The 24,946-nt window shown below is 52.0% G+C and overlaps 1 protein-coding gene across 8 annotated transcripts in view; it reads left to right on the top strand.

Annotated features, from left to right (window-relative positions):
- Positions 1-24,946, top strand: part of IFT140 (intraflagellar transport 140) — a 72,204-nt gene that overhangs the window by 15,682 nt on the left and 31,576 nt on the right. For 7 of the 8 annotated variants that reach the window (XM_028498571.2, XM_028498573.2, XM_028498570.2 and 4 more), the window contains 13 exons: positions 987-1,162; positions 2,072-2,163; positions 2,738-2,844; positions 3,528-3,673; positions 6,881-7,084; positions 7,218-7,290; positions 9,193-9,284; positions 14,000-14,127; positions 15,690-15,807; positions 18,150-18,280; positions 18,706-18,874; positions 20,201-20,332; positions 24,270-24,469. In XM_028498571.2, the coding sequence (XP_028354372.1) occupies positions 987-1,162; positions 2,072-2,163; positions 2,738-2,844; positions 3,528-3,673; positions 6,881-7,084; positions 7,218-7,290; positions 9,193-9,284; positions 14,000-14,127; positions 15,690-15,807; positions 18,150-18,280; positions 18,706-18,874; positions 20,201-20,332; positions 24,270-24,469 (1,768 nt within the window). The remainder of the gene's footprint in view (positions 1-986; positions 1,163-2,071; positions 2,164-2,737; positions 2,845-3,527; positions 3,674-6,880; positions 7,085-7,217; positions 7,291-9,192; positions 9,285-13,999; positions 14,128-15,689; positions 15,808-18,149; positions 18,281-18,705; positions 18,875-20,200; positions 20,333-24,269; positions 24,470-24,946) is intronic. The other variant, XM_028498577.2, reaches the window with a different exon arrangement.

Below are 24,946 nucleotides of genomic sequence, written 5' to 3'. Positions count from 1 at the left end.
CCCGTGTCTTTGTGCCTTAGCTTCTGAACATATACAGTGGGCATCAGGATAGTACCTGCCTCCAGAGCCTCTCCACATGGAGCCCGCACACATCTGTGCTCAGTAAATACTAGTTACTGTTATGATTAGCCTCCAGACAACCTTGAACCTTTAAGCTTAATAAGAACTCAAGTTGTCCACTGGGAGTGAGATGGGAGGCAGCGTGGAAGGTGAGGAGGCTCCCGAGAGCAGCAGAATGAACCCAATCCCGAGAACTCACAGGAGGTGCTACCACCATGCTCAGAAGCCTGAAAGCAGAACCAGGAGACAGCTCAGGGGCAAGAGGAGGGTATCCAGGCTGGGAGGGGCCCTGGGGCCAAGGCGAGGGCCTGGGGAAGGCAAGAGGGTGCAGGCCAGACGCCAGCCAGCGATACCTGGTACCCGGGATGGAGGGTGCAGGCCGAGGCTCCGGGGAGGGTCATAGTTAAGGCCCCAGCAGACGGGTGACGGACGTGTACCTAGGGGACTGAGATGACCAGAGCATGGAGGCTGTGCATCAGGAGGGTGGTCAGTGTGAGCGCTGGACAGTGGTGGAGGGAGGATGGCAGACACAGGGGTCCAGGCTGGACTGACCCAGAGATGGCAGATGCAGTGGTCATGTGCCAGTGTTTTTAAAATGGCTTATTTGTAAATGGTTATGATGAAGGTGTTTATGTTGAAAGTGTCCCGGGCTTCCCTGGTGGCGCAGTGGTTGAGAGTCAGCCTGCCGATGCAGGGGACACGGGTTCGTGCCCCGGTCCGGGAAGATCTCACATGCCGTGGAGCAGCTGGGCCTGTGAGCCATGGCCGCTGAGCCTGTGCGTCCGGAGCCTGTGCTCTGCAACGGGAGAGGCCATAACAGTGAGAGGCCCGCGTACCGCAAAAAAAAAAAAAAGAAAGTGTCTCTAAGTAGGTAGAATGGCTGCCAGGGAGTGTCCAGCCTCCATGGACACATCGCTTTCCCGCAGGGACTGTGCACTACGTGGACGAGAAGGGCAGGACGGCCCGGGTGGCGTCCACGGACAGCTCCATTCAGACGCTGTTCTACCTGGAGAAGAGGGAGGTGCTGGTGGCAGTCACCGAGAGCCTGCTGCTGTGTCTGTTCACAGTGATGCCTGAGGGCGCGGCCGAGGAGGTGATGAAGGTGAGGAGGTGATGGAGGGGTGCCCCAGGGGGTCTCCAGCCTCTCTTGCCCACCTCACACACCCCTTCATTTTGGTTGAGGAGTCTGTGTTTCAGGGCCACCACCACAGCTTTAGCACCTTATTTATTGTGCACCATTGCGGTCACAGATTGGGGAAACACCAGGGGACAGGGCCTCCCAGAGCCATGGGAGGTAGGGGGCTGTGGCGGGGATGCCTGGCTATGTGCAGACCTTGAGGGTTGTCACCAGTGTTCCCTCTGTGACACTACCGCTGGCCCACACATATGCATTGCTTTATCCGAGGGGTGTGTGACAATCACAACTCTGGACACCCTGCCATCCGCATGGGTGCCTCGCCCCGGGCCGGGGCACTCACTTGTGGGAGGACGCCAGGAGGCCTGGGGTGTTGGGTGTTGGTTAGGCAGCGCGTGCAGCTCCCTGAGGACTGCATGCCGCTCTCCTGCCACTTTCTTGGTTTACACTCAAGGATTCTATGGTTCTCAGAGGACTCCAAACCTTCCCTAAGATGCTCTGGACGATGCAGAAAAGTCGGTGTTCAGGGGTCCTTTGTGCACCTCCGTCTACACAGCAGTTGAAATGTGGTCACTGAGTCCTGTGAACCTGGGTTCAAATCCCCCCTCAGCCCCTTGCTGGCAGGTTTGCTCTGCACACAGGCTGTGACAAGCTGCCTCACCCCACGCGGGGCACCCCTGTCATTAACTATGTAATGTGCAGTGGTCGCTGCTTTGGCCTGAAAGGCTGGGGCTGCCCTTCCAAGTGTCCACAGCCACCCTCACTTCCTCTGCTTGGTGAGTCTGCGGGGAGTCACTGCCAAACACAGTCCAGCCGCTGAACAGGGACCTGGTCTCGACGAGGGCGACGTGCTCCTTTCGGGTTGTTGTTGTGCAGGTAAAGCTGAGTGGAAATACGGGTCGCCGGGCAAATGTCGCCCTGATCAATGGCAGCCTTCTTGTGACCGCCACTGGGGAGGCGGTCCTCAGGTAAGATCCCGACTCTGCAGAGAGCGCTGGGGTTGAAAATTCTGTCCCACACAGTCTCTTGAGTACACTTTGTATTGGAGTGTAACATACATATAGAAAAATGCACAAATTATGATGAAGTGTTACTAATTGGGCACATCCGTGTAACCAGCCCTGAGATGGAAGAACAGAACATATCAGAGACCCCAGGCGTTGCGCCCACCCCCACAGGGGTCACTCTGTCCTGACGTCTGCCTGCCTTTTTGATCCCCGTGTAGATGGAATCCCGTGTTGTGTTCTCTTGGGTCAGGTTGCTTTAGCTCATGTGACATTCAGGGGTTCTCCCTGGTTGGGTGCTTGGAGTTCCTTTGTTCTCATCATGACCCGGTGTCACACAGGAACCCTCTTTTATTAACAACTGCTCCCTTTGTTATGAACAAGACGTTAACATAGATAACGTAACAACAACATGCTTTAAGGGCCGTGTCTTTTACCTGATTTTTAAAGTTTGCTCTGCGAGTTGAACAAGACCCTCACAGCTGAGGGAAGCCCACTAACACAGTCCCCCCATGGGACTTTTCTCCTTGCTTTGTAGATTCTGGGATTTAGAACGAGGAGAGAATTACGTACTGAGTCCAGAGGAGAAGTTTGGTTTTGAAAAAGGAGAGAATATGAACTGTGTTTCTTACTGTAGAGTCAAAGGTGAGACTTCCCAGCATCAGAGGGAGAGCCCACCTCAGGCTTTGCTCTGGGCTGCGCGGTGATGATGTGGAACTCAGGGCTGTTCTAAGAACCATACCTCAGTTACAACTATGTCAGTCACTCGAGTACAGTCAGCCAAGAGCAAAAAAGAGGCAGGAAAGCTGTGTTGTCCCACGTAGTGGTCAAGGAGTTTGGTCAGGAATGTGACCAGCCTGGCTGCGTGAATTGGTGTCTGTTCCTCCTGAAACCTCAAGAAAAAGTCAGTGTGAGAAACATTACATATATATGTGTACATGGATGTGCGTATGTGTACACACACGCACACACAAATATGACAGAAAGAATAGGAGATGCACCAGAGCAGCACTTTCGTGCCCGCTGAGTGCTAAGTGCTGTCTGGCATTGGGAAAGCAGCCCTGAACACAGGCAGGCAGGCTCCTCTATCATGGGAGAAACCAGAGAGCAAGCAGCACCACCACCCCAATCCCCCATCCACACATGTACACACTGTGTCACTGCGAGTAGTGAACTTCTGCTAAGGAAGACATGGCCAGGTAAGAGGCTGGGAAGTTACTGGACAGAGGGCCGACGGGCTGGTATTTTACAGAGGGTGGTCAGAGAAGGGAGCTTGCTGCTGTTTTTATCCCTTTTCAACTCAATGTGAACTTTCTTTTTACCTACAGGTCTTCTGGCAGCAGGTACCGATAAAGGGCGCGTAGCCATGTGGAGAAAAGTGCCAGGCCCCCAGAGCAGCCAAGGGGTGGAGGGCAAAGACAGGTGGACCCTTCAGATCCCCACTGAGCTCGAAGGAAACATCACGCAGATAAAGGTACACTTCGATGGGGCGCTGGGTGCACTCATTTTCTGCAGAAGTGGAGGCAGTAATCGCTCTGAACCTATTTTTGTCAGTTATTCAAATTAAGATAAAAAATAACAGTAAAATATTTTTAAAGGCCTTCTAGGTTTCAGAACTACAGATAAGGGATTCTGGATCTGTAGTAATCTATATTTATCTTTTTAAATCTATCTACCTGTCCATTTATCTCTATCATCTATTTATCTTATTTATTTATTTATTTGGCTGTGCCGCATGACATGCAGAATCTTAGTTCCCCGACCAGGGATTGAACCTGCACCCCAGCAGTGGAAGCGCCAAGTCCTAACCGCTGGGCCGCCAAGGAATTCCCGCTACAGCTTTCTCTTAGTGCTCCAAACCTCCACTGTTTTCTGGTCATCCTGAGGCTTGAACTTGCCCATATTCTGTTTCAAACAAAGTCATTCTGCTGGGGAGCTTGCTGTTCTTGTGGACTGCCTTTCCCCTCAGGAAAAGATTTCTGAGTCACTGCTCCACAGCTGGTAGTGGGGAGAGCATCTGGCTTTCTGGGGTGACACCCTGCTTTGGGAGCTGGGAGCTGGGCACAGGAGCCTCTGGTCCCAGATGGCCTCTCCCAGAGAGGAGCAAGCTGGGGCGAGGGCCTGGGGGCCCAATGTGGTCTGGCTCCCGCTTCTGATGCAGAGCCTCCCTCCGACCCACCTGGACCTGGCCTCTGTGCTGGAGCTGGGGGACTGAGAGATGCTGGCAGCCGCCCCTCCCAGGAAAATGCCGGAGGAGAGGGAGCCCCGGTTTCTTGGCCAAACCTGCCTGCCGAGCTCACCTGCCACAGACTCTGCTCTTCTTACCAGACTTAGTAGACTTTCTTCAATAAGTCTTTCTTCATTTACTTTATGCCCAATTCCCAGAGAAGTACATGGTTGTGTTTTCATAATTTTCACCAGTTATGCCTGTTATGTCCTCGGGGCTCCTCACCTGCCTTTCTGGAACTTGCCTCTCAGATCTGCTCTGTATGGATTTTTTTTTTTTTTTTTTTTTTTTTTTTTTAAATTTTTGGCTGCACCAAGTGGCATGCAGGATCTTAGTTCCCTGATCAGGGATTGAACCCACGCCCCTTACAGTGGAAGTGGCAACGTCTTAACCACCGGACCGCCAGGGAAGTCCCTGAAATTTTTAAGATAAAGTTTACTTAATCTATACTAATCAGGAAATGAAAACTTACATGGTGAACAGTTTAGGAATACCTTAGAGCAATTTTGGGAATTACTTTTAGATCCTCATCTCAGGTCATAAATAAACATAGTTTCTGGATGAATTAATGAGTTAAATATTTTTAAAAGTTAGGTCAGGGACTTCCCTGGTGGTCCAGTGGTTAAGACTTCGCCTTCCAATGGAGGGGTTGTGGGTTTGATCCCTGGTCGGGGAGCTGAGATCCCACATGCCTTGCAGCCGAAAAACCAAAACATAAAACAGAAGCAATATTGTAACAAATTTAATAGAGACTTTAAAAATGGTCCACCTGTTAAAAAATGAAAATAAAATTAAAAAAATTAAAAGTTGGGAGCTTCCCTGGTGGCGCAGTGGTTGAGAGTCCGCCTGCCAATGCAGGGGACGTGAGTTCGTGCCCTGGTCCGGGAAGATCCCACATGCCGCGGAGTGGCTAGGCCTGTGAGCCATGGCCGCTGAGCCTGTGAGTCCGGAGCCTGTGCTCCGCGACAGGAGAGGCAACAGCAGTGAGAGGCCCGCAAAAAAAAAAAAAAAAAATTAAAAGTTGGGTCAGAATAACTGGCTAAAAACACAGAGTATAATCAGATCTGTAGAGAAAGTGTAACTTTCTTAGATTTTAAGTAATAAAAGCAGTTGCAAAAGCAGAGGGACAAGGTTGAGTCCATAAGAACATGTCACACCGGGCAATGTGAACAGGAAGGCTGGGATGAAAGGAAAACTGAGCTGGGTAAAATATTCACTTTAAAGGGTTAATCTCTAAAACACCAAATTTTCCCAATTTTCAATGCATAATTTTTTTCTTCATTTGAATACCAATCCCAGTTTATGTGTACATTGAAAGTATTTTTGTTTTTTTGTGGGAGAAGAAAGGTGCTATTTTAAACTGATGGCTCATCTTACCTTTAGTGATATCTTAGAATAAAGGACATGAAGAAAACTCACATTTATAAGAAAAATATTAAGAATGCCAATGGAGGGAATTCCCTGGCGGTCCAGTGGTTAGGACTCTGTGCTTTCACTGTGGGAGCCCGGGTTCGATCCCTGGTTGGGGAACTAAGAGCCTGCATGCTGCACTGTGCGGCCGAAAAGAAAAGAATGTAAATGGATAAGTGGTGAAGGAGAGTGCAGATAACTTACCTGAGGGTGGTTAGTAGAATCCATGGAAAACGTGTAACCTCAGTGGTAATGAAAGAAATGCCCATTTTAAATAGTAGTAAGAGCCACACTAACTTTCTTGAAAGACGTAAAAGAAAAATTGAGTGAATTGACCATGTTCCTCAAAGAGAAGCCTCAATCTTGTAATTCTTTCCAAATAAATCTACAAATTACATGTTTATCCAGTGAAAATAAGGAGTTTTTTTTTTCTCCTGGGGGAATTCAACACAATAATTCTAAACTCATTTGGGAGAGCAAATGGCCAAGAAAAAAATTTAAAAAGAATCAGACCATATCTGTATCCTATACCAGAATATATCTGAAAGGTATAGCAATTAACACGGCATGCTTACTCAGGAATGGATAAATATATCAGTGGAGTAAAGTTGGAAATCCAGAAACGGATTTGTATGGATTTGGAAGTTTAATATGAAATTATGAAAGTGGTACTTGACATCACTAGAGGAAGTCTGGATAATTCACTACAGTGTGTAAATTTGCTTTCCATTTATAAAACATAGACGCCACTAAGTTCATGTCAGTAAAGTAAACTGTAGAAGATGCTCAACCAGTCAGGATAGACATGAGCGAGAACAACCACACAAGTTTACCCGCTGGATCTAAACTCTGAGTTGTTATTTTAAAGTTTTTCTACAAATTACACATTTTCTACTTATAAATTTTTAAAATCATGTTTTTAAACAAGAAGAAGAAATAGTGCTTGGAAATTGTTTATGAATCCTCGTACTTATAACGTTGCCCTGACTGCACCTCTCCTTTCTGTTCGCACCTTGGGTTCTGTCTCTCAACGTGGGAATGAAGTGGGGCTCCAGGAAGAGCCTCCTGGCGGTGAACAGCATCAGCTCCGTGCTTATCCTCCGCGAGCAGGCCATGTCATCCCACTTCCACCAGCAGGTGGCCGCGGTGCAGGTTTCCCCGAGCCTACTCAGCGTGTCCTTCCTGTCCACGGGGGTGACGCACAGCCTGCGTACAGACATGTACATCAGCGGAGTGTTCGCCACCAAGGTCACTGCCAGGGTGACCATGGGCTTGGGCGGGATCATTGACGTAGACAGAAGACCTGGTCGGTTGTTAGGATCATTCGGGTCAACGAGGCCCAGACGGCCGGTTGCTTTTTAATTTCCGTGGTTCTTTGTAGGATGCTGTTGCCGTTTGGAATGGAAAACAGGTGGTGATCTTTGAGCCTTCTGGAGCCACATTACGAAGTGCAGGTAGGAGTCTTTTCAGCCCCATGAAGGGGACTCACATCTAATGGGGGTGGGTGCTGGTGCCTGTGGGGTGGGCAAAGGGCAGGCCCAGGGCCATGGGGAGACCCTCATGTCAGTTCTCTTGCCTGGGCCTGCGTTTCCAGAGCCAGTTCTGCCACTCTAGCCCTGTGTGGCCAGGGCCTCCCTGGTCTCCCTATAGAAGCCAGTTGAGGTAGTTAAGTGCAGCCAGATCTGGGGCCAGCAGCCCTCCTGGGCTCCAGGACGATGAAACAGCTCAGAAATAAGTTGGCATGAGTGTGAAGAACCACAGTGCTTTCTGGAGAAAGGGGTGCTACACACCTGACTTCTGAACTTCCCAGAGCACACACAGCAGTGAGCCTGTGGGGTCTCAACCAAGGCCAACCTCTGTCTGAAAATTTCAGGGTGGATCTTCAGAGCTGTTCCACCTGTCCCATCCATCGCTCCGACTCTCTGTTTCACTTTATCTTCTGCTCTTTAGCACATGTCTGTATGAGTTACGGGGCTGCTGTAACAAGGACCACAAAACGAGTGGCTGTTTAGGAGTTATTTTCTCACAGTTCTTGAGGCCAGATGTCCAAAATTAGTTTCACTGGCCAAAATCAAGGTGTTGGCAGAGCCCCAGAGGCTCTAGGGAAGACTATGCTCCTTGCTTCTTACAGCTTTTGGTGGCTGCCAACAATCCTTGGCTTGGGGTCGCATCATTCCAGTCTCTGCCTCCACTGTCACATTGTTCCTGTCTAAAAATCTCCCTCCCTCTTATAGGGACACTTGTGATTTCATTTGGGGCCCATCTGCATAATCCAAGATAATCTCCCCATCTCAAGATCTTAACATCTTTGGCCATATAAGCTAATATTCATGGGTTTTAGGGATTAAGACCTGATCTGTTTGGGAACATCTTCCCACAAAGCACAGTGACCATCAGGACGTTCTCCTCGGCAAGATCTCCTTCTGCACAGTTCTTACCTTTACCCATCCTGACCTAGGCCCTCCCACCTCACAGGGGGGCTCGTCATTGCACTGTTCCCAGGGTGATGCCCCCACATGCTTGTTTGAATACCTCACACCTCCCTGGGGATGTTTTTCCACAGGTTATCACCTCTCTCCCTCATATTATTCCCTCACTTTTTTTTCCTCCTCTAACACTTTGTCGCCTAAAGTTCCCTTAGAACACTTTTCCCACCCTGCCCTGTATCGTGCTGATAATTCACGTCTTCGCCTCTCTTCTACCATAGACCCACTGAGGGGCAAGGGTGAACTTATCCTCCCAAGAGGATAGCACAACAGGTGCTGAGATATTTTCTGTTTTTTTTGTGTCATCATCTTCCTAACTAGATAAGAACCTGTCTAGAGCCAGAGACTAGAGCTTGTGGTCTCCAAAGTTCCACATAAGATAAGCAGATGCTTGAACAATCATGCTGTCATAGATGCTGTGCTACTGGAAGCACCACTGCTAGATGGGAGAAAAGAGGAGAGACCATCAGTGACTGGTGAGGGCAGGGTGCCCAGCACTGAGTCCCCATACCTGGCCGTCACTGGCAGCTGTGGCCCTGGCAGGTCCCTGTGTCTCAGAGCCTCACTTTCCTCATCTGCAAGATAAAAAAACCACACCTTTCACAAGGCTATTGTGGGTGCCAAGGAAAATTAGGAAACACACATGAGAACACTTCTTGACTATACCGCAGCTCTGCCCTTCTACCCATCTCACCGTGGTTCCTTCTTTATATTCTTAGTTGTAGAAGATCTTTTCTGCTAGGTTTCAGTCTTTCTCATCAATTTTTGCCCTACAAAAAGTTCTAGTTTTAGTGTGAGAATGCTTCTTAAACTCTAAGGAGCTATGACGAGACTAGCTGCTGCTGCCCTGACCTTTATCTTTAATTTTAGGTACCTTCCTGAGTGAGTCTCCAGTGTTAGCCATGCACGAAGAAAACGTTTATACAGTGGAGCCAAACCGAGTCCAAGTTCGAACCTGGCAGGTAAATTGCTGCTCTAGAGTGAGTGGCCTGTGACGTTAAAGACAATTAGAGCAGAGTATAAAATGCCATCTCTAAATCAAGCCAGAGCCTGCTTAATGACTTCACTCAACCACATCAGATTGCCCCCACTGGCTGCTTGGTTGTAAAAATGGATTGTCAGATAGCCGCCCCATCGACAGCTCTTGTGACTTCAGAAGTCAGGAGGTGAGGCAGTGGCCTTTTGCAGTGAAAAGGACTACATGGCTGGACCTTGAGTGCATGGGGATGTGAAATGGGAGGAAATTTTGCTGTGTTTAATGTGCATCTTGAGGGCTGAGGGGTCGTCAGTTCAGGACATATCTTTAAGCAGACCTTTCCCTGCATGTGTCTGAGGGTGAGACCAGGATGGGAGCAATGTGTGCCTCCAGGACGACAGGACTTTAACACACCATTCTGTTCCCTCCGGGTGGTGTGCAGTCCCGTGCACACTTGCTGGACCCCCAGGGCTGACATGGTTTATTAGTTTCCTGAGCCTGCTATAACCAATGACCACAAACTTAGTGGCTTAAAACAATAGAAATTTATTTTCTTCACAGTTCGGGAGGCCAGAAGTCCTAAATCTAGGTGTGAGCAAGGTTGGCTCCTTCGGAGGCTCTGAGGGTGAATTTGTCCCATGCCCCTTCCAGCTTTTGGTGTTGCTGGCATTCCTTGCGTTCCTCAGCCTGTAGACAGATCACTCCAGTCTTTGCCTCCATCTTTACATGGCCTTCTCCCTGTGTCTTAGAAGGACACTTGTCCTTGGATTTAGGGTCCACCCTAATCCAGAGTTGTCTCCTTTTGAGATCCTTAATTATATTTGCAAAGACCCTTTTTCCAAGGTACATCCAAATGGATGTATCTTTCAGGGGCTACCATTCAGCCCAGTACATGCAATAGTGTTCTGCATCATGGTTGAGGACATTTGTTATGGTACTGGTTTTAGCTCTCAGTAAGACTGCTTTGTCCAGCTCTGAGTTCTTTCCTGGGGTCCAGCATTTGATTTCCCAGGGCTGCCATGTCTGTGTCCTTGTAACTCACAGCCTACACTTCCTCTCTTGCATTCAGCAATTCCTGAAAGAGCTTCCATGCAGTTCTACTTTCTACCAGGAGGGTCAGACAGTAAAAGTACACACTGAAGTGTGGAGGTGGGTGGGAAGTATTGCAGGGAGTGGCATTGGAATAGAGACCTGACAAGTCGGAAGCGCCCCGCAGCCCCACTCGCCTCCTGGGGCAAAGTGCAGGTGGTGGGAGCTGGGGCCTGGTGAGATACCTGCCCTGCTTCAGGTCGAAAGGGAGGCAGAGAGGCTGGAGGGAAGGAGGGATGGGCCTTGCATACTGCTGATAGTTGTGTAGGTGCATCAGCTGTGGACATAAAGCCGAGGCAGGTAGGGGCCCTCCTAACAAAAGATGAGGGAGCAGCTGGGTTATCAGAGGGGTGACCTGCGGAGCTGGAGAGTGGAGGCATGCAAGGAAAGAAGGAAAGGTCTGCAGGGAAGGGGCGAAAGGCATACTGGGCAAGAAGAATAGGCCTGCTGGAAAATGGGGGAATGGCATACTGGGAAAGAATGATAGGTCTGATGGGAAGGAGCAAAGAGCATGCTGGGAAGGGGCAAGAGGCATACTGGGAAAGGGGCAAAAGGCATAATGGGAGAGAATGAAAGACCTGCTGGGAAAGGGCAAAAGGCATGCTGGGAAAGGATAGGCCTGCTGGAGAAGGGGGAAAAGGCATACTGGGAAAGAATGATAGGCCTGATGGGAAGGAGCAAAAGGCATGCTGGGAAAGGGGTGAAAGGCATACTGGGAAAGAATGATATGCCTGCTGGGAAGGGGTGAAAGGCATACAGGGAAAGGGGTGAAAGGCTTGCTGGGAAAGGGGCGAAAAATCAGCTGGAAATCATGGAGGGAACTTAGGAGCGTCTGACCACAGACAGTCTAGAGTTTAGACTTTTTTGTTGATTTTTAGCTTAAGGAATATGTGACCATGGTGATTAGTAAAGTAATGCCAGCCTGTGTAAGGAATCCATTAGCACCTCTCCTCTCGTTGGAAAGCAGGAGTGTGTCTCCAGACCTTTCTCCCTGCCCGTGCATCCATGACACACAAACTGCAGTTGTTGCTGGTTTGTGTGGTGATGGGACAGCCGTTATGTACTTCATGGTTCTCGCAGAAACTTCCTCCAGGCGGGAGCAGAGCCCCACTGGTTCTCGTGCTTCCTGCGGGGCACTGCGAGGAGAGGCGGGAGCTCAGCAGGGGCTGGTGTCTGACAGACACCTGTGGAGGCAAAGCCTCGAGGGACCAGGTGGAAGTTGGAAGGCAGGAGGTGTGGAGCCCGAGTGACACGATGTGTTTTGGCTTGTTTTTTTCTTGGTTTTGTGTTTTCTTCCTAGAAGATCACTTCTGTGTGGGAAGGACTAGGGCAGCTGGTGAGCAGTGAAAGCAAGTAGGAGAGACCATAGGTGAGAGGTCCAGGGGCTTGGAGCGGGGCAGTGGGCAGGGAGCCAGGCCAGAGTCGGCAGTTAGGGGCATGGTGAGCAACTGGCGTAGGAGGGAGTAACTGAGGACATTCTAGTTGTCTAGTTTGCGGGTCTGTGCTAATTGTGGAGCCTTAAGGTAGAAAGTACAGAAGCAGAGCAGGGCTGCGGGGGAAGGGTGCAAGTGTGAGGTGCCTTCAGAGATGTCCCAGTGTTACCTGAAAACCAGGTTCACCTCTCGGTGGATGTCAGCCAAGAGACACAACCAAGCTAAGATCGGGAGAAGGAAGGATTTATTATTACTTGCAGCCAGTAAGAAGAACATGGGGGATCTTTCCCGAAACAGTGTCTCCCTGAACAGCAAAATTGGGGAAGTTTTAAGCTAAGGGAACAAGCATATTCACAAAGGAGTTTGAGCAGAGAAGAATTCAGGGTAGAATTGGGGCAAAGGTCAACAGAGTCCAAGCTCTGTGGATTGAAGTCAGTGGGTGGGAGCCTTACTTCCTGCAGAACTCAAAGGTGTATTATTATGTATATCCCTTGAGGAACCAGGGCCTGCCCCAAGGCTGCTCCTCCCTTGTTTCTGCATTCCCTCCCCAAGATCATTAATTGCTGAGGCCTGTTCTAGGACCAGCACTGTGGCCAGGCTTAGATCACAAAATGGCTTAAGCTAAAATGGGTCCTCTTATGTCAAGAAAACCAGTCCTGGTTCTCTTTCTCCAGGAACCCCCCCCCCGCCCCCCCAGCCTATATGCTTACACCAGAGCCAGATGGAAACACTGCTCTGGAGGCAGGAGCCTGGGCTGCGCTCTGAAGCAGGGGTTGGGAATTGGGACATATCATTGAGGCAATGTGGAAGGAGAGGAGGTCAGGTTTGCACTGCGTACAACGTGTCAGGAGTGGCAGAGGAGAGGTCGAGCAGAGGACGCTGAGACCCTCGCTCTGTCCTCACCAGTGAGCCTGTCCTCACCAGTGAGCTGTCGTCTGTGACTGTTGTTTGCTTGTTCCACAAACATATACTAACCTCCCTACTGGGTGCATCAACATGAAGATCAGATTCCTCAGCTTGGAACTCACCCCCACACTGTTTATCCCTCACCCTGAGTTTCCTGGACGGGTTGTGCAGCTTCCTGGCCTGCTCCTCAAGTCTCTGTGCCTGGTACTAGGAGTCTACTAAGTTCTGTTGGAACGCCCCACCCGTCCCCGGTCGTCCAGCCTGCTCCCCACTCCCCCTGCACTAGTACCAGGCCTCCACCTGCCACCCACTCACTGTTGGGGTGCCCTGCTCGCAGCCCAGCTCCATGCCAGGCAGACACTCACTGGGCACTGCTTGAATTGAGCCAGGAGCCTCTCTCAGCTCCAAGGACAAGGGTCGGTCCATGCACAAGACACACGAAAGCCTAAGCTCTGTGCAGGCCTGACTGTGGTCACTCTTTCCAAAATGCTATTAAAAGAAGAGTGACACTTTAAAACATAAGTGATTTGAAATCACTTATGGCTCAAAACCCTCCAGAGTCTTCCAACTTCACATAGAACAAAATCTGACTCTCCACCTTGGCCTGCACTGATTACCCACTTGGCCTCTGCTCACTGCCCACCTCGGGGGTCACCCCTTGGCCACCGCATTCCTTCCTGCCATGCTGGGTCCTCCTTGTCCTGGAAAGCCGGGCTCAGCTCTCCAATAGGTGGCTCTTTCTCCCCAGTCTCAGTTCAGGTTTGCCCCCCAGACAAGACCTGTTTCTCAGGCATTTACTGACATATGATGTACACACAGGAAAGCAAGCATGTTGTGTGTGCAGCTCAGTGAGTTTTCACAGATGGATGTATCCGTGACGCGACCACCATCCCTTCTGCTCACGGCCTTCCCAGGAGGTGACCACTTAGAGGACACTAGCCATACAATCAGTTTCTTTGGGGCTTTAACATAAGACCTTGCAGGCAGTACCTCCTGGACCAACCCAAGTAGGTGGAATTCAATGTCTCGCCACCTTGATTGTTTTGTTTTAGCATCCTGTCCATCACCTGTCTACACTTGCTCAGGTTGAGTTATGTGTGTACTTGATGTTGACCTGGCCGCTACCTGTCTCCCTCTCTGAACCTAAGCATCAGGGATCTCCCGGCGGCGGGGCCCCGTCCTCCCCTCCCCATGTGAGGTGAGACTCCAGCAGAGGGCAGGGCCCTGTGATTAAAGCCTCCCTGAAATCCCTGTTCCCTCCTTTTTTCTTCAGGGGACTGTGAAACAACTCCTGCCGTTTTCCGAGACAGAGGGGAACCCGTGCTTCTTTGACATCTGTGGAAATTTCCTGGTTGTAGGGACAGACTTGGCTCACTTTAAAAGTTTTGATCTATCCCGAAGGTACAGTTTTTGTCCAAATAAAAGTATTATATTTTAAAAATTAGTCAGGAGGCAGTGTGGTGGGTAGAAAATGGAGAGGAGGCAGCAAACTGCTTATGTTCTCATTTCAACATTAATGTGCAACTTACTTTTTTGAAATGCCTTATGTCTTGATTTAAATTCTTCTTTGCATGAAGGGGAAGGGACCAGCATCACTATGTGATGGACACATGACACAGTGCATTTGTCAAAATCCATAGAACTTTACAGCTCAAAGTGAGCCGTAATGTCTGCAAATTTAAAAAATCAGTTCAGGGGATCCCAGGATGGAATGCAGACGAGGCAGGACTACCCACCATTCGTGAGTGTGTGGAACTGCCTCCCTGGGAACCAGGTGCCGCCTGGGTCACCCTGGGACCAAGCGGGACCGTGAGACTAAGGGCTAAGGGGCCGCACGCAGCATGTGCTCTGCAGATGAAGTCAGTTCCCATGGGGCTCGGGGAACAGTACCCACACTGCCGTCCAGGCTGGACGTGAGCAGCCGAGGGATGGGATGGGGGCCTGAGGGAGCCAGCGTCTCGCCTGGGTGGGAGGTTCCAGATCAGCAGGGGTGGAGGCTGGAGTGACCCCTGTGCTGGTGCATCCAAGGTGGAGATGTGAGTCTGAAGCAGAGTGCAGCTTCACGTAGACGCAGGTGGATGCGTATAAAGATACCATGGCTATGAGGATACACACCAGTCAATACACACACAGCCTGGCTCTGTCAGCTGTGGGGGCCTGGGGGCAATGACACCCCAAGAGCAACGAGCACATCCTGTGCCCGGATCTGGGTCTCTAAGTCTTCCTGCAGTAAAGGGAGCTGATCTCCTCGGAGAAATGATGCAGGGACCAATACTGGGACTGAAGCAGGAAATACACCAAATGAGCCTGGAGACTCTGTCCCAGCCCAGAGGGGCTCAGGGAGACGAGACAGTTAAATGTCAAGTGGGGCCTGGACGGGGGCCTAGGACAGACACAGGACACTAGGAGAAAAGTAAGGAAATGTGAATAAAGCAAAAAAAAAATCAAGATGAGATACCTCTACAAGCCAGTGTTGTTTCTAATGGCAACAAACTGAAACAACTAAACGGGATTAGTTAAATAAATTTTAGTTTGTCCACACAGTGGAAAAGCACACAGCTGTAATGAAGTATGGGCAGCAGAGACCCCGGCCGGCTGTGCTCTGGGGACGATGAAGCATCCTTAATAAGCTGCTCCTGTGTGAGACAGGGACAAAATACGTGTTCATGTTTGTTCACAGAAACAGAACTTTAAAACCTCACCCACCAAATAGCAGATTGTTATGTTGTACAGCTGAAACTAAGATAATGTGTGTGTCAATTATACCTTGACAAAAAAAATGTAAAAATAAAAAATCACCCTATGTTCTGAGCTCAGCCCATTTCCCGGGTCTCACATTACCGAAGTGAGAGCAGTTGGGCCCAAGCGGAGCTCAGTCCTCTGGGCCCAGGTTCCAGGCTGCTAGGAGAAGGGGCGCCTGCCATCCCACGGCGGTGCCACTGAGACCGCGTCCCTCCCCACAGAGAGGCGAAGGTACACTGCAGCTGCAAAAGCCTGGCAGGGCTGGTCCCCGGCGTGGGGGGCATGGCCTCCCTCAGGTGCAATGCCAGCGGCAGCAAGATCAGCATCCTCCTCAGCAAGGTGGGTCCCCTCATGCACGGCTCCTCCCACCCCTCCAGCTCGCCCTAGATGTCCCCTCCTCCCTGCATGGGCGGAGTGGTGGGGGAGCTTTCTGTCTGGCCTCTCCTCTCGCCTGGGGCCAACCTTCACCTCCCCACCTTCCTTCACTCCCTGTTTCATCAGGAGCAGTGGTTTCTGCTTTGCAGAGACCCTCAACTCTTCCCTCTTCTGCCTCTTTCCATCGGCTGACTAAATTCTCTGGGCACCAGGGGTGACGACTGTGCAAGGACCTTGGAGCCTCTTGCTTAGAGAGACACACGACATGGGTGTGAAGGAGGCAGGTGGCTGGCTCGCCTGTTCTGGAGGAGCTAGTGCCTTCCCACCCGGCAATGTCAGTTCATGCTCGCCTCATGCATTCACTCACACATTCATTTGCTCACTCATTCTTTCACTCATTCATTCATTCACTCATTCGCTCACTCATTCACTCATTCGCTCACTTATTCACTCGTTCATTCAAGAGTGGATTGCTGGTTGCCCTCCATGTACCACACACTTTGCTGGCCACTGTAAACACAAACTGATCAGTTAAATGGGGGAATCGGCCCCTTCCCTCGGATAAGCAGACTCGAGTAAATTTTTACAACCCTGGTGAGAGCTGAGAGGAGAGGTACAGGGCTGGAGGTCATTGGTAGGTGGAACAGCTCTCAAGAGTTCCGGAGTCTTCCAGGGGAGGTGGAGGTTGAGCCCAGGTGTGGGCTCACCGGGTGGGCAAGTGATGGGGGCACAGCCCTGCCAAGGCGTCAGAGTGCGACCCCGTGGCAGAAGCATGGCTTCGCCAAGGTCTTCGGTCACGGACAGAGGGGGAGGCCCAGGCTGAGTGGTCAGTGGGCTATCACAAGGTGGAAGATCCCTTGGGGCCCATCACAGCCATACTTGGCTGTAGGGCAGGGAAGGACAGTGGCTGAGAGGAGCTGGGTGAGGAGCCTATGGGGGACGGAGGGGGGTCCTGTCTGGTTGTTGAGTTAAGGCATTTGAAGGGTGGCCTGTGGGCAGTTAGACACAAGCCTGAGTCTCAGCCGGGAGGTCTGGCTGGAGGTGGGGGTCCTACCAGCCGGAGACCCAGGGTGGACCTGGGGAGGCTGAGGGAGGGGAAGCAGCTGAGCTGATGGGGAGAAACAGGCAGGCACTGCACACCAGGCAGTCCTGGGTCACTCATTCCTTCAATGGCCAGGACACTGCCCAGGTATTCACGCACAGGCAGGAGACGCCCACACAGGAGGTAGGCAGGGTAGCGGGACATGGTGCTGGGCAGTCCCGGGAAGGGCCTTTTCCTTGGTGCTGGGTGTGGACGCTGGTGAGAAGCGCGGACTGCTGAGTGACCATTGTCTCCGGAGGCCTGATTCTAAAGAGCAGAGCGAGCTTGAGGGAGCTCAACGCTCAGACCAGGGTTGGGAATGCTCACCCTGGTGAAAGAAAAAAATCAAAGAAAGAAAAGTTGAGCTAGGTTAAGGGGGCTTGCAGTGAAAGATAGCTCCCCTGCCCCACTGGCACTCCCCAGGGGAGGAGAGGCTGGGAGAAGCAGGAGGAGGAGGACGGGATGGAGCCCCTCTCCTTGCAGACCGGGGCGGGGTGGGGGTGGTGTCTGGGGTGGAGACTGAGTCCTGGCCCATCTTAACGTTTCCCAGACGCTTCGTTGTTTGTCATTTTGCTTAGGGAGTTGCGATGACTTTTTTTTTAGTCAGTTTTATTTAGTCAAACCTATTGATGATTTTTAATTTGTGATTTCTTCCATTGCTCTTAAGCTTACAGTATTTTCTTTTTGTCTAAGATATCGGTAATTGTAATTTTTCATTTTCTTGCCTCTCTTTTCTTAAGTAAGCACGTCCCTTTACCATCCTGGTATCTGTGGGAATAAAGGTTTAACAGTCTACGTGAGTTCTTGGCATTTTGCCCCAACAACCAAGCTGGTTCCCTTTTCTCAGCTTTTCTGAAGCTTCTCTCTATGGAGTTTACTTCATTTTTACTCACCTGTGTGAGAATTAGTTTATCAGAATCTCGGTCCCTCCTTGTCCCCATGGTTAATCGACCTCAGGTAAGATGACATCACACTCACGTCTGTATTAAGAACAGCTAGACAGCCATAGTCGACCTGCACAGTCTGAGAATTTGTCTTCAGTTTTCTGAAATTAGAAAGTAGTAACTCCATAGCCATTTCAGCAGGATGAACATAAGCTGACGTTCGAACTATGAACGCTGGAGGCCCGTTCATGGGAGCGGCCGGGTGGATGACCCGGGCATCTCTTCCAGGCGTGTGGCTGTCAGTGGGCGGGTACCCTGAGCTCCAGCTCTCTCTTCCCCAGGCTGACAGCAGCCCCGATTCCAGAATCTGCTTCTACGATGTGGAAATGGACACAGTGACCATCCTCGACTTCAAGAGGGGACAGATAGATCAGAGAGAGACGTTGTGCTTTAATGGACAGGAGACTAAGAAGTAAGATTGTGGTTTGGGAGGATTTTGTTGGAAAAAATGTTGAAAACGATGTTCAGTTACTTGTTGGCTTCGAGGCAGGTTGTTGCTAAGTTTACTTCACCCTTGAAAGAGCTCAGAGATCACGAGTGGTGGAAACCAGAGGTGAAGTAGAAACAAACTCCCCTGGTCAGTCGGGGTGGACTGGAGTCTCTAATCTGTTTTCCAGGTTCTAAGGTTCTGTAGTCATGGGGTCGGAACTCAAGCTTCTGAAAGGGCTGCAACTCGAGTGTCCGCAAGGGCAGCCTGAGTCCTGGGGCACAGAGGGCCCGTCAGCATCTCTGTTGGCTTGGAGAGTGTTTCTGAAAACACAGTGGGGCATTGGGTGGGTATGCATTCTTCAGGGCATTGATGTACCACGTGTGTGAGGGTCCGTCTTTCTCTTTCAGAAGCCAGGCCCTCGCGGATGAGAGGCTGACGAATCTCGTGCCTGTGAGCCACTTCTGGGATCAGAGTGAGCCCAGGCTGTTTGTGTGTGAAGCCGTGCAGGAAGTGCCGGGCGCCCCACTGCAGCCAACGGACAAGAAGGCCCCGGGCAAGGCCAGCACGGGCCCCACGGTACCACACGCTGTCGCCTTTGTATTTAGATTGGTGGGGACGTGGCAGGCTCTGTCTTCCCAACATGGGCCACAGGGAAGTCCTGGGGAATGGATTCAGGAGAGCGAGCACCCACCCCCAGGATGCCGGGGGACATCTATCCCCTCTGGGTTGACACTGAGGGCTGGCCCCACCCTCTGTCACATGCCATTTTCTCTCTGCGGTTCAGAGCTCTTTATCAAAACAGTTAATGTGAACTTACCCCTTGATGTCAGCTCGTCCTGTGGGGTCCAGTTACTGAGGCCGACTCCTCAGTCATCCCTCGAACAATTGGCCCCCTCGCCCCTGTTTCCACCCCAACCCCCGGCTTTGCAGGGCCTCCCTCCCCAAAACTGGTGACTCTCGGGCCCAGGACTCCAACGCTTTCCAAGTCTTGGGTCCTGCAGGACACCCAGCAATCCCCAAGAAAGGCCAGGGGCTGCATGCGCCTCTCTGTGACCCAGAGGGATCTTTTGTAGGGTCCTCAGTAGGTCAGCAAAGGCAGGCCGGCCCTAGAGCTTCAGGTGACTTGTGTCCCTGCCAAAGGGAATTCCCTCCAGGACGTGAGAGTCTGGAGCCCCTGAGGCTACCAGCAGCCAGTTTCCACACCCTGACATTTTCAGAAGCAAATCAGTCTCTGGGTCTGAAACATGAGTGGCAAGAGGGGCCCTGGTGGCATCTGTGTCACTGGAGCGGAGACTCGAAGACGAGAGAGAGGGTCTGGTGACGAGCGAGTTGGGGGCACTCGCTCCCACTTGGAGGGTGGGGGCATGGCCGGCGAAGGGCTCCTGGTCTTGGGTGAAGATGGTGAGGAAACCCAGGCACTCACACAGCAGGGCAGCCACCAGCCCCTCAGCCTCCGCGTCTCCTGGGCAGAAGGGTCTGCGGCCGAGTCCTGCAGGACAGGGTCCCGCTGAGCACCGGCCTCTCCGCTGTCCCTCCCTGAGAGCAGAGCAGAGTCTCCATGTCAAAGTCAGGAAACTGAAGGGGCTACTCTTGAAACACGGGAGCTCCTGAGCTTCACTCACCAGCGCGGGTGGAAGGGTTAGTTTTCGCCACGAGGTCAGCGAGATGGATCTAGTGGCTACCAGGCCGGACGAGGTGCATCCTCCAGGAGGGGCGTCAGAGAAGAGCGAAGCCTGGTGTGGTTGCTGTGTGCCCCGAGGAGGAAGGGGGTTATCTGTATGCCCGTGTGTTGGCCCCTCTACTTTCTTTGTGTTTTATGTAAATATCCCAGCAGTGAAAATGGGATTGGGTGAGATTCAGGAAAGTTATTGCCAAACTAAGACAGAACGTCTCCCTCTGCAGGCAGACGTGCTGGTCCTGTCCTTCTTCGTCTCTGAAGAGCACGGCTTCCTGTTGCAGGACAGCTTCCTCCGGCCTCCCGTCTTCCAGACGCTCCTGGGAATCCAAGTGCCCCATTATTACTTCACGAGAAAGGTGGGAGCCTCCACGTGCGCAGCCGTGTCTCAGGCCCTCCTCCCCACCGGGGCTCTTTCGTTAAACAAGCAAACCGTGTGCCCTGATTTGTCGCCAGAGATTCCTGCAGATCCGAGGTCTCTGTGTGGGGAAAGGCAGGCAGGCAGCAGTGCTGCTGAGGGTTGTCCCTTCCAGCATCCCCCAAAGGCACCATACCCTTCCACTTTCCTGTCTTCTTTTTAAAAATTCTAGCTGGATTTTTAAAAGTACATATTCCTGGGCTTCCCTGGTTGCGCAGTGGTTGAGAATCTGCCTGCCGGTGCAGGGGACACGGGTTCGTGCCCCAGTCCGGGAAGATCCCACATGCCGCGAAGCGGCTGGGCCCGTGAGCCATGGCCGCTGAGCCTGTGCGTCCGGAGCCTGTGCTCTGCAATGGGAGAGGCCACAACAGTGAGAGGCCCGCGTACCACAAAAAAAAAAAAAAAAAAGCAAAAAAAAAACGCACGTATTCCTATGTTCACTGTAGGAAATTCAGAAGCTTCAAATAAAGAATTAAAGACCAAGGATGCTGCAAATCTCCGTGGTCGCAACCCCCAGAGATGGTCGCTGGGAAAGGCTGGCGGGCAGCCTTTCAGGAGAGGTTTTGTCCTTTGCCCACGTGTGTGTCCTTTACATACACTGGTTGTTTTTATTTTTTTTATTTTTATTTATTTTCTTGATGTGGACCGTGTTTAAAGTCTTCATTGAATTTGTTACACTATTGCTTCTGTTTTATGTTTTGGTGTTTTGGCCCTGAGGCATGTGGGATCTTAGCTCTTCCACCAGGGATCGAACCCGCACGCCCTGCATTGGAAGGCGAAGTCCCAACCACTGGACCACCAGGGAAGTCCCATGGGTGTGTTTTTAAATTTTTGATCAAACAGGGTTGTTTTCAGCACACGCCACCCACCCCCTCCCCCCACCTCCAACAAGAGTATTTTGGATGAGTTATTTGCCTTCCCTGGGACCTGGTCTCCACGTCCCCATGGTCCCTGCTAGACCTGAAATCAGCCATCCTCTGCCCTGAGATGCCGTGCTGATCACGGGGGTGGGTGCATCTGGTGGGTAGGGGTGGCGGAATGTACAGACGAGTTGAAACACTGGCTGAGCCACCTGTTCTCAGCTGGGCGCCAACACCGCCTGCACAAAGGAGGCACGGCTGCGCTGGGACCTGAAGGCTGCAGCCTGTCGTTCATGCCTTCCGTTCTGCAAGACTGCGAATGCGCTGACCGCTGCTGCTCCTATTCTCGTAAAATCTGCAGACTCCTCCCCTTCGTCAGCTCTTTGGGCTCCCCTGCCGCGTCTTTCTTTACTGTCGTGTCGGAAGAAGGACTGAAGTATGTAGACTTTTACTTGGATTTTTTTGGCTCTTAGCATAGGGTGATTTAAAATCAACCCTAAACATGAACTCTGTATTTTCTGCAGTTAGCAAGTGTTCCTTTTTGAGCCAGAGGTAAGGGCAGACCCCAGAGGACCCCCAGAGATGGCGAACATGCCATCTGAGCTTGGCTATCTCTGCCGGCTCCGGAGCTGAGGCCCCTTGCCTGTATGAACGACTGTCTGCTCAGAAGCCAGGACACAGGTCTCCCCGGGCCCCTCCCAGGGTTATTACTGACCTGAAGAGGTTTGGCAGGAAGGCCCAGGGTGGGCTGTCTGCTCTTTGTTCTGTGACTGTCATGGGCAAGCCGTGTGGGTCTGTGAGTCTCAGGCTGTGCTGAAGCCCTCGTGCAATGTGCCCGCCTGAGACCACAGGCCAGGGTTGCCCCTGGGAACAGTATCCCCAGCCATCGAGGTCGACAGCAAATAGTCTTTTCTGCACTTTGACTTGTGATGCGATGCAGTGAACTTTGTGAGGTTGTGTGGTTTCGATTCCAGGAGCCCCTGTGCTCCGTCCATTGCAGGTTTTCTGAGTTCCCTCTTTTGAATAGACCAGTGCCTCCAGACCAGCATTTTTCTGAATTTCATTCTTATTTAGTGCTTTTATACGTTTTCATTTCTCTTTGATTTGAGACTCAAAACTTAGAGACAGCCTTCGAGCTCCTTCTCTTGGGCGTCTCCCACGTCTTCACGCCTGGGCTTGTTTCCCACAGTCTGAGCACTGTCCTCCCCTCCGCCAGCTCCTCGGCTCTCTTCCCCCCGAGCATCCACTCGGAGCTGTTGGCCCAGCAGAGGCCTGGGTGATGCTCCTCCTTGTTACCTGAGTTTTGCAGTTGCCCCAAGATGTGGTTTTCTTTGTTTTAAGCGACAGCTGTCTGTGTGCTGACACCTCCCGCCTCTCATGCTCCATCTTTGTCGGGGGCCTGGCACGGCGTCAGCTCCTCGTTGGGGCAGCACGAACAGTCTTGTCTCCTGATGCTTGCGGTGAGGAAGTATTTCACTTGCCTGTGTTTGCAACACAGGAAGTCTTATTCATTTGATCTCTCAGTGCGGGAGAGGAGGGGGCCAAGCAGCCTGTTTCCCTGAAGCGCCTGGCGTTCCGAGGTTCCCGTCCGCACACTCAAGGGTGTGGTGTCAGTCGAACAGCCCTGGGCCCCCAGCTCCCACGTGTGTCCAGAGCAGGTGGCTCATCCCCTCGAGAGCAGAACCCAAGGCGAGTGCAGGCAGGGGGCACTGTGAGCCATGACCGCGGGCGCACTTGTTCCTCTGAGAATTCCCGCATGTGCTCACGGGGATCAGGGCTCTCTAATGAGGACGGGGCATCAGACCCACAGCAAGGCTGACGGAAGTCAGGCTGCTGTCTTGTGATTTGTGAAACCACAGCAGACAGCAAGTACCCCCATGGTTTTTGTGTCCACGTTTTCTGAAGGTTTCCCACTCAGTGCAAAATCAGCCCAAACTTGAGGACTCAGCTTGCCGCCAGATGTGACCTGGCCACTCGGCCACGAACCCTGACCAGGGCTGCTCCGGGCCTCTGCTTATGCTCTGCTCTGTGCCTGGAGGGTCTCCCTGTCCACACCTGGGTATGATGAATCCTATCAGGGTTTCAAGGCCCAGATCAAGTGCCCCCACAGTTGGGGGCTACAGTTGAACTTCAGAAGGATCCGTGACACAGGAGCTGCTGGGAAGTGAGTCAGAGGCAGGTGGTGAAGGAGTCAGAGTCACAGCAGATACGAAACTGCCAGGGCGGGGGAGTGGGGTCCAGGGAGGTGGATCATGACCCCTCTTTACACGGGGGAGCCTGTGTAATCAGACGAATGGACGCGGCAGAGAGAGAGCAAGCCAGGTGGGAGACCGAGGGGGGTGTGTGCGGGTCCAGCCCAGGGGTGAGTGGAGGGCATGGAAACCCGTCTAGCTGGGAGGAGGGAAGTGGACTTGAGAAGGATTTGTGGCCGGAGCTGGTACAGAAGGCATGGTCCAGACAGTGCACTAAACTGTGCTTGTGCTGGGACCACAGGATTTCCTTCCTCTGCCTGCGTGGGGGGTGTGGCGGGGGGCGGGCGCTGCACTAGGTGAAGGTTCTCCTGAGAAGCACCAGCAGAGGGCTCACCACCACTAATCCAGGTTACATTTTGGAAACTTCTACCTGCAGTGATGCTGGCGTTGACTTTAATACCCTCTGCACGTGTACACAGGTCTGACTTGATAGTAAAAGCTCTTTCTAGGAATTTTACAAATGGCCCTGGGAGGTAGGGATTTTTGCGCCTGTTCACGGCTGTTGAGCAGCTGATGTTAGCGCCTTAGCAGCTGGCAGGTCCCTGTGCGTCGACAGCCTGCGTCACCCACTGTCTGAAGCCAGAGCCCCAAGTTCTGGTAACTTCAAGGGGCTTGCAGATGTGCGTTGTGTTTGCCGAGAGCATTGCTGAATATGGGGTCTGTGTGCAGAGGGTCCCCGCAGCTGACGAGTACCCCCAGGGAGAGGCCCGGGGTGGGCCCTGGCTTTGCAGGGATCCACAAATAAACAGTGCCCTTTGTCGTTCAGCCAGGAGAAGTGGACCTCGAGGACCAGGTGGACTCCGGGTCCCAGCGCATCCCCCAGACAGTGGGCAGGAGGCCCCTGCGGGACTTCGTGGGGCTAGAAGACTGTGACAAGCCCACACGGGATGCCATGCTCAACTTCACCTTCTTCCTGGCTGTCGGGGACATGGACGAAGCCTTCCGGTCCATCAAGCTCATCAAGAGGTGAGGGTTCTGCTCTCGAGGTATGCTGCGCCCAGCTCCCTGCGGCCCTCCTTCGGGTCTCTTCCCTCCCCGCGAGTCTCATCGTCGCTCACTCTTCTTGGCGTTCCTGATGTCCCATGGGTTTTCACTCAAGGAGATGCTGGTGCTGGTGGAAACCCAGTTGTATATGGGCACCTGGCTGGCCTCGCGATGCTCGGTGTCTCGTGGGCTGTGATTTAGTTGTTTTGATTTACTTTACAGTGGACACTTCCTAGTTGAAAGTTCTGCAGTTGCTAAATATTCATAACATCTGTCTGTCCAGGAATAATTGCGCTAAACAGAAAAGTTTTTTTTGTTTTTTGTTTTTGGCTGCGTTGGGTCTTCATTGCTGCGCACGGGCTTTCTCTAGTTGCGGTGAACGGGGGCTACTCTTCCTTGCGGTGCGTAGGCTTCTTCATTGCAGTGGCTTCTCTTGTTGCGGAGCATGGGCTCTGGCGC

The sequence above is a fragment of the Physeter macrocephalus genome, chromosome 14 (assembly GCF_002837175.3).
Source record: "Physeter macrocephalus isolate SW-GA chromosome 14, ASM283717v5, whole genome shotgun sequence".
NCBI lineage: Eukaryota > Metazoa > Chordata > Mammalia > Artiodactyla > Physeteridae > Physeter > Physeter macrocephalus.
This window is presented reverse-complemented; position numbering and strand designations above follow the sequence as displayed.